The sequence below is a fragment of the Castanea sativa genome, chromosome 3 (genome assembly GCF_040712315.1).
Source record: "Castanea sativa cultivar Marrone di Chiusa Pesio chromosome 3, ASM4071231v1".
NCBI classification, from domain to species: Eukaryota; Viridiplantae; Streptophyta; class Magnoliopsida; order Fagales; family Fagaceae; genus Castanea; species Castanea sativa.
In genome coordinates, this window is record NC_134015.1 from 37798310 (window position 1) to 37807487 (window position 9178).

Here is a 9178-nt window from a genome sequence, read left to right on the forward strand (position 1 = left end):
TTCGTGTAGAGTGCACGAGTCCTAATATCAACTTCTCCAACGGCAAATACCTTGTCTCAGCATCGACCAAGGTTTTGCTGATATAGTATATTGGTAGCTGCACACCTTGATCTCTCAGCAGCACAACGCTCACGACATGCTCGGACATCGAGAGGTACATGTATAAATCTTCTCTGGGCTCCGGGGTTGTCAACATTAGTGCTTGCCCTAGGTACTCCTTTAGGTCCTAAAAAGCCTTTTCACACTCCTCATTCCACTGGAATCCCTTCCATTTCCTCAAAAGCTAATAAAATGGTCGGCACCGATCACCAAATTTGGAAATAAACCGGTTCAGGGCAGCTAACATGCCAGTCAGTTTCTGAACTTCCTTTGGACTGCTCGGCGGTTTGAGACGTTTCACAGCTTCAATTTGATCGAGGTTAACTTCTATTCCCCGTTTATTGATCAAATAACCCAAGAACTTGCCAGCTCCCACTCCAAAAAGCTCACTTATCAACATTGAGATGCAGCTGGTGTAGTCGAAGTATTTCAAACACATCTTTGAGGTCGTCAATATGCTGCATCTCTCACTTGCTTTTTATCACCATGTCATCGATATACACCTCGACCGTACGCCCGATCTTATCCCTAAACACCCTCATCATCATTTGTTGATATGTGGCTTTAGCATTCTTCAGTCTGAATGGCATCACGGTATAATGGCAGTTGGCATCAGGGGAAATGAATGTCGTCTTCTCCCGATCCTCGGCAGCGAAGGCAATTTGGTGATATCCCTGAAAAGCATCTAGAAAGCTCATCCTTGGGTGCCCGTAAGTGGCGTCTACCAGTTGATCAATCTTCGGCATAGGAAATGGGTCTTTTGGACATACTCGGTTTAAATCAGTAAAGTCAACACAAACTCTCCACTTGCCATTCTTCTTCTTCATTACCATGGTGTTTGCAAGCCATTCCGGAAAGAACATCTCCTTTATAGCCCCGGCTTCCTTTAACCTCTTGACTTCTTGTCTAGCAGCTTCAACATGCTCCTTAGCTGATCTCCTGTGCCTCTACTTCTTAGGGGAGTACAGAAGGTCCACGTTGAGTTTGTGAACTATAAACTCAGGGTCAACCCCAAGCACTTCGTACGGACTCCAAGCAAATACGTCTACGTTCTGCACAAGAAACAACAGCAACTCTACCCTCTTTTCGTCCTTCAAACTTGCTCCTATAAGAAAACTCCTTTCACAATTCGGTAGTATCTTTACTTTCACTAAGCCCTTGGCACAGCCAGCCCTCATTTCCTCTTGGGGTTCCTGTAGTTGCTATAATAGAGCTTTCCCGGCTGGCTCTTTTTGCCTAATTTTCCAGTTAGCCACGGCTACTAGGCATTGTCTGGCCACTTGCTGGTTGCCCTGCACTATAGCGATACCCTGCTCGGTGCTGAATTTGACCTTCACATGCAGGGTGGACGGTATCGCTCTCATTGCGTGAATCCATGGCTTGCCGAGGATCGCCGTGTATGGAGAAAATGACATAACCACTATAAAGGCTACCATCACTTCCTTACCTTTCAATTTTACAAGAAGGGAAATCCGCCCTTTCAGGATCACCATCTGGCCGTCAAACCCCACTAAAGGTGTATCATAGTTAGAGAGATCTTCCTTCTTTAGTCTAAGCCCCTTGAAAAGGTCAGGATACATTACATCGGCACCGCTCCCTTGATCTATCATCACCCTTTTCACTATGAAATCATTTATCCAAGCCGTAACCACCAAAGCGTCATCATGTGGTTGAATCGTGCCCTCCAGATCATCGTTGTCGAAGGCTATAGCTTCCCGAGTGTATCTTAGCCTCTTTTCGAGAGGTCGCTCATCCATGCAACTTCCCGCGGGTGCCACAGCTAACACATCCCTTATCTTGGTAACCAACGTGCCCCTAGGGGCTGCAAGGATGACTTCTATCACTCCCAACGGAGGGGGAAGAGTATTCCCCTGTGGCCAAGCATCTTGCCCAGTCTACTAGTTCCTAGGGCGCACCACAAACTCTTTCAAATATCCCACCTTCACCAACTACCCCAAATGATCCTTTAACACCCTGCATTGCTCGGTGGTATGCCCCTTATCTTTGTGTTATGTATAATACAAGTTCTGATTTCTTCTCGACGGGTCACCCCCCATCTTGTTTAGCCACCGGAAGTATGCCTCATGTTTGATTCGATCCATGATCTTGTGCACCAGCTCCTTGAATGCCACATTCACTTCCCCTACCCAAGCCCGCGGCTCTTGAATCTTTAAATCTCTTCGAGGCCTGGGCCGAAAATCGCCCTGCCGGGGATTGCTTACAACCAAGGCCTTACCTTTATTCTAGAGTCGATCATCTTCTAACCGTTTATATTCTTCGATACGCCTCATTAGTTGCCTCATATCCTCGGGGGGCCTCCTTGTTAATGACTCTCGAAACTCGGAATCCTCGGGCAATCCCAACCGAAAGGTGTTTGCCGCAATTTTCTCGTTGCCCCCACCAATTTCATTGCAAAGCTCCCAATACCGGCTAGTGTAGTTACGAAGGGTTTCTCCGGACTCCATTTGCATTGATAGCAGTGCGTCTACTGGCTGTGGTACTCGACTGCTAGTTATAAATCGGACACCAAACTCCTGGATCAGCTTGGCGAAACTGCGAATCAAGCCCTTCCTTAATCCATTGAACCACCTCAATGCAGTGGGCCCGAGACTCGAAGGAAACACCTTACACATCAACGTATCATTATGGGCATGTAATGACATCATCTGTATATAATGGCTTACATGCTCTACTAGGTCCATTTTCCTATCGTAAGAGTTAAACGGGGGCCGCGTAAATCTATTCGGCATAGGGGCTTGCTCAATGTCCCCTGAGAATGGTGATCAAGCAACTCGGTGTAATGCTCGGCTCATAGTGTCCATGGCAGCATTCTTGGGCCCTCGCTCTTCGAGGGAAGTTAAACCCATATCTGCATATTCCCGTGACCGTAAGCGATCTCGGTGACGATGGGGACCGGACTGACGAGACCCAGTTCCGTATTGGCCTCCCACACTGACCAACCCTACCTCACGTTCCCCACGACCTCTCCTCTGATGCCTCCCTCTCGCTTCCAACTCCAAATCTCTCACTAGCCTTCGTAATCGCTTAAGTTCCTCGCCCTGCTCATCGACACGCAGACGCTCCGAAGCGCCAGACATTGTCTGATGAGTCTGATACGACTTGTCCCCAAGGCCGGACTGCTCTTCTTCCCACTCACTCTCCCTATCTTCGCGTCTCTTCTGCCTCCTTTCTCGCCACGAAGATCCCCGAAAAGACCTCCTAGAGCCACTTTCAGCGTAACTCCCTGATTGACCTCCGAACATTTTCTCGCTCTGATCTCAGCAAAACCACAGCTTTGTAGGAGATTCCCACAGACGACGCCAATTGTGTGGGCCAAAAATATGTAGTTAACGTTTTTAAGCTCATAATCTATTTTTTTGTGGGCTTTGAATTTCCTACTATAGGTGATCCTTCACTTTGAGATCCATGCAATCACTTAGGACTCTGCGAGGTCCTCTATTTCTCTAAGTCTCTTTTCCTCTTCTTGTGGTAGTCTCTCTCTTATCTCTATGTTTCTTTCTGAAATTGCCAACCTCACTTCCTCCTTCCATTCTTCTATATATAGCCCTAGATAAGTGGAGGTGCCATGATTACCTCTCCTTCCTAGTGTAAATGAGGGTCTAAGTCTATTATCTTTAGGTGGTTTCTGGTAGGAAAGTGGTAATGGCATTGAAACTGATTCCCACCATCATGAACCCGCCCGGCAACGATATTCCCGAAGGCACTACCGGGCAACCAGGTGTAAGGGTTCTCCGGGCAACGATATCCCCAACCAGGTTAAAGACGATCAGAGGGGGGGGGGGGAATTTTCCTGTGGTATTTAAGTTAGCGAGGTCCTATTTCAGTTTTGGTGCACAGATTGGGCCCCGGGGTGTCTGGACCGAGGCTGATGGACCAAAAATGGGGGTAGGGCCAAATAACGCGTCGCGAGGTTTGGCCCCATGCGGCCTGGGGGCCATCGCCGTACCAAGGCTTGGGCTCGAGGCTTATAAGGCCTGGGGCCTAGTCCCATACCGAGGCTTGGGCTCAAGGCTTATGGGGCCTAGGGCCCAGCCCTGTACAAGAACCTATATGGAACTTAAGGAACTAGATGAAACACTGATCAACATCCTAACCACCATTATATCAATTGAAAACAAGCCAGCTGAGTAGGTGAATCTACAGGACAAGTCTAGAACTTTGGTAGAAGGAAGGGTGGTGAAAATGGACAAATATAGCCATGGCTTTGTGGTTGAGTTTCTATTTCCTTTAATAATTTTGAGAAGCTGCTAAGGCTTTGTGAGTATTTGTTATTTGTGTAATTGATTTTTAAAAAAGTTTGTTTAATGATTTATATATGCTTCATAATTGTTCATAAGTCACTGTTAAGAAAATTTTAGCTTTACTACTATGACATTGATTTAAGGGCATCTTTGTAAGTATGTGTATCCATGTCCTTACCATGACAAATACTTTACATGGTTTTGCATTGCACCACATCAAGCAATGAGGGCTCGCATTTCAGATGTGTGGGGTGAATTAGGAATGAGCAATTTTTTAATATTTTTTAACAAAAATTTAGTGGTGTGGGCATGGGAGGAAACCTTGCCGCTTTAACTTCAAAGTATTTGTTTTCATGGTAAATTTTAATCAATCTCATGCTCAAGATCATGGATAGGAGAATCGTCAAATACAAGTTTCTTTTGAATGTGTTGATAGTAGGAGCTTCTTTACTATTCTATTTTCTGGAGGTTATTTACAACTGTTGACAGCGATGATATCTCAATAGCTATACTGTTCATCAATAAGGCAAGGCCATGGATTAAATTGATGTCCGTTGGCTGGGAATATGGTGCAAACATGTTGATGAAGTACTTGGCAGAAGCTGGAGAGAATACACCGCTTACAGTTGTTGCCACATTCATAGACAATCCATTTGAATTAGAGGAGGCTACAAGGTCCTCTCCTTATCACATGGAAATTGATCATAAGCTCACTGGTGGACTGATAGATATTCTAAGATCTAATAAGGTTGGTGATTGCTTTCGATCTTCAGTCTATTTTGGTTCAATTGCTTTATACCCCTCCATTCTAGCATTGTTTTAATGTTGAACAAACATAATCATTGATGTGGTATGCTTTGAATTGTGTTGGCCACCATTTATGTATAATAACTTATGCTTAATTTTTTAATTAGGAATAACTTATGTTTAATGTCTACTTAACTTCTAGGAACTATTTCAAGGCAAAGCAAAAGGGTTTGACATGGAAAAGGCTTTATTGGCAAAGTCTATTCATGATTTTGAAAAAGCAATATCGATGGTATCTTAGCACAAGAGACGTGGTTGGGAATGTGAGCAAGCAAAGAAGATTTATAGAACTCAATGTTTTGTGTTGAATAAATATATGGTGTACTCTTCTATATAATGCAAATTTGTTGTATTATGTTCTTTTTCTACTCTTTTTGAGTCATAGCAAAAGAATTTGACATTGGTAACTATATTCTATTTATTTATTATGAAAATAAGATTGTGATCATTATTGCAATTTTTTTATTTGTTTAGTCACAGTATATATGTAACTATGAAAATAACTTCATTGCCAATGGACCTATGGTAGTGGTATTAATCTTTTCGGCATGTATGTATTTTTATGGAGCTAATATACAAGATTTCTTTACCCTTATTTGTCTTTATAATTTTTTATTGGGCACAAGCACATTGTGTACTAGGTTTGACAATGTTTAATATTTGAATAAGTGAAGATTTAATGTTATGTTTGGGTCTTCTCCATTTAATTGTATTATTTGATTAGTGAGTCTTAAGACATTCTAATTTAGTGCAACAAATGATAATTGCAATATTTTTTTTTTTTTCCTTTTTGAAGAATCTCGTGCATCGCACGGGCTAGCAACTAGTTACTTTACATTTACATGTATATGGAAAAGTACGAGACAACTCGTAACTCGATCAACTTGATCCACAACCTGATTGATTTAACTCACTTGCAACCCATTTAGGACAACCTACTAATGACCCGACCCAATTTGACCAATAACTCAACCCAGTTTTCCTTTTCTAGATAAAATAACCCAAAAATTCAAGAACAAAAAATAATCTACTTCCGTTAATTAATATTATTGGGAAATTTATACATGCATAGTAATATTAAAGAGTTAGTCTTGTAGTTTAACTCACAATTTGGCCAGTTATCTAATTGTCCCAAACAAAAATTCTCACTGTTTTTAATTGTATTATCGAAAATATTTATTAAATTTTTTTTAGGAAAAAAAAAACACTCAAGACTGTGGAGACTATCAGAACGGCAGCGTTTCAAAGATAGCATGCGAAAAGGTGCGATGAGTAAGTGAAACGGTGCGGCGGTCAAGCTTAAGTATGCGAGTAAAACGACGTCACTTTAGCAGGTTTTAGCAATTAGGGTTTCCGGGGTCCCTCCTCAGTCTATGCAGTATATATAAGGAGCTTTGTAGCACCAGTTAGCACAACCTCAAGTTTCTGCAAACTGAACTCAGGTATATGCGTCTCTCCCTCCATTACAAAGTCTTCGTTTTTACTTTTGTTGTTATGTTTTTTTGGCTTCGTGTTTCTTTAATTTTGTGTGTATCTTTCTTTGGCTTTGGTCTAATTTTTTAGGTTTGGTTTGGTTTTGTTTATGTGAGATGGAATTGGGATCTGATCAGATGATGAGAATTATTAGTTTTGAATGCTGACACTCCGTGAAGCTTTTCAAACCGAGCTTTTTAAAACTGATGCTCACCCAAAATCCACAGTTAACAGTTTCTTTCATTTTTAATCTCTTTAATTATTTGATTTTCGTTTTTTTTTTAATATTAATTTCACCTTGGATCTATTTAGAATTAGAGCTGAATTTATTAACTACTAAGACTTTCGAGATTTTCTGTTTTTGAATTTTGGTTATTGGGTCGTAAAAATTATAGCAAGATTGACAACATAAGGAGAATCAGCATTTTTACCAAAACCTTATCTAATGCAATAGAATGCAATCAAATTAGATAAGGTTATTCTGTTTTGGTGGAAATATGTGGCTGTGTTTGATATTTCTCATCATAGTGAAAGCGTAACAGGCACTTCAGTTGACAAAGCAGAGTTCTATACTTCTAGTATCATGCTAATGAACTAGAGGCACAAAGGGAGTTAAAAACTGGAATTAGAATTTTTGAAATTTGAAAAGTTTTATGCCTTGCATATATTTTGTAGCAATAATAATGAACAAAGTTGGGAGAAAATTCTTCAAATTCCTTATATATGAATTGTATGTTATTATTATGTTCTTTATGTTTGTTTTTATTATATTTTTCATTTTACAAAATTTTAAAAAAAATTAAAGATCAATGGTTATATTATCAAATAAATATTAAAATTTTAACGATTTAAAATTGTGCGTAAAAAAAGCTTATTGTTTAAATAATAAATAATATTTAATTTAAACGATATTTGATAAGAATGGCCCATTTGGCCTCCGCCATGACCCAATTGAAATCACAGCAAATATTTACGGTAGCCTGAAATAACTTACTTTTAATGAACAATTTGTTGAATATTTTTTTATCTTGATTACCTTTCAATAAATAAATAATAGCTTGAATGCTTATGATTTTAGCCAAAAAAAAAAAAAGGTAATGGCAATCGACTTCAGGGTTCTATGATAACATTCATCAATCATCATCTTCACTTTAATGGGCCTTTCTTTTGGAGTTGGAAACTAGATGTTGGACCAATCTCCCAAGGCTTCACCCCTCTCATCCGGTCATCTCCTACCAAAAAGCAAATTAGAGAGAACAATTTTGACAATTAATAAGTTGCAGAAATTGGGGACTTTTTACAGCAAAAGCAGCCCACAGCAGCAAATAAGCCTAACAACTTTGGCATTTGAACACCAAAATGATCAGAAATTTGCTGCTCGGATCCGTCCAACTTTTTGCGTGATTAACTTGTCTAGCCCACCCAATTTCCTGCCAGATTTACCTGGAATTTTATTGAAGCAACATGAAGTTATTGTGTTCAACCCTCGAGTCTTCAACTCGAACTTAGTTGGGCAGAAAAGGGGGATAACATAAGATATAATTCATAAGATAAGGGGTTCTAATGAAGTATTTGGGGAAAATTAAATTACATGTAGTATGAAGAGCTGAAATGTATATTTTTGAATGTGGAATTAGGCATGATAAACCTTGAACCGAACTCGGCTAGATCTAAATTTTGGTTGATTAAGGTATGCCAAAACGTTTATATTCGATGATGTGGGATGAACACAATGAATATGCTAGCTTAAATTAGGGCAAATAAAAAGTTTGTATGTTCAAAACTCTCCATTTTTTTCAATAGTAACATGATGTTTTCTTATTTGTGACATATTTGGATAATTATTACATCACATGAGCATGGCCAACATATTGTAGAGAATCAATTCACCAGCTGAGGTAGATACTTAACATCTTCCTATTTCAAAACTTAACCTTCAATCTTGAATCATTGGTTCTTAAACTAAGCTTTATCTTGTAATTTTACTTTTTTAGAATAAAACTAGGACCAAAGTGCTATAATTCTTGGATAGTATCTATGACAAAAACTTTTGATGTTATTTTTCTATCAAATGTAAATTTTGATTCATATCAATAAAATGATATATATTCCAGCCATAAAATTTTGAGAGACACATCTCACCCATTTAGGTGGGCTTTGATTCAAAGCAAACCTGAGTCCACCCCAAGGTGGCCATCTCTCACAATAAGCTGCAACCTTTTTGTATTTAGTTAACATGTAAAAAAAAAAAAATTGCTACAACATGTAAAAAATTAAAGCTTCTCGTTTAAGGAAAAAGCAAAAAGATTTTAATTAAATTGTAATATCTGATTTACTTAATAGTTACAGATTGACAAAAGAAATCTCACAAACCAAGAGTTTTATAACTCAGTGCCATTAACTAGAGTTTTATAACTCAGTGCCATTGACTGGTCTCCTTTAGAAGGAGAATCACAATTTAAATCCCCTCTCCCCAACCTATTATAAAAATTATAAATAAAAATAAATAAATAAAGAAAGAAATCTTGCAAACCTAC

At 39.4% G+C, this 9178-nt stretch overlaps 2 protein-coding genes and 1 non-coding gene across 3 annotated transcripts; 1 reads left to right on the plus strand and 2 right to left on the minus strand.

Moving 5' to 3' along the window:
- Nucleotides 1-1301: 1301 nt before the first annotated feature.
- LOC142628898 (uncharacterized) lies at nt 1302-1856 on the minus strand. The gene has a single exon (XM_075802928.1). The coding sequence runs from the start codon at nt 1854-1856 to the stop codon at nt 1302-1304; it is 555 nt and encodes a 184-aa protein (XP_075659043.1).
- Nucleotides 1857-2342: 486 nt separating this feature from the next.
- On the minus strand, nt 2343-2801 carry LOC142628900 (uncharacterized). Its single transcript, XM_075802929.1, has one exon. It carries the CDS (start codon nt 2799-2801, stop codon nt 2343-2345), a length of 459 nt encoding a protein of 152 aa, XP_075659044.1.
- Nucleotides 2802-6772: 3971 nt separating this feature from the next.
- Nucleotides 6773-6854, plus strand: LOC142630124 (small nucleolar RNA SNORD36). The gene has a single exon (XR_012843236.1). It is a non-coding gene; the product is annotated as a small nucleolar RNA SNORD36 (small nucleolar RNA).
- Nucleotides 6855-9178: the final 2324 nt, after the last annotated feature.

Bases quoted from the DNA above. Each gene is read 5' to 3' on its own strand.
- LOC142628898 (XM_075802928.1), bottom strand. From the start codon at position 1,856: ATGGATGAGCGACCTCTCGAAAAGAGGCTAAGATACACTCGGGAAGCT.
- LOC142628900 (XM_075802929.1), bottom strand. From the start codon at position 2,801: ATGGACCTAGTAGAGCATGTAAGCCATTATATACAGATGATGTCATTA.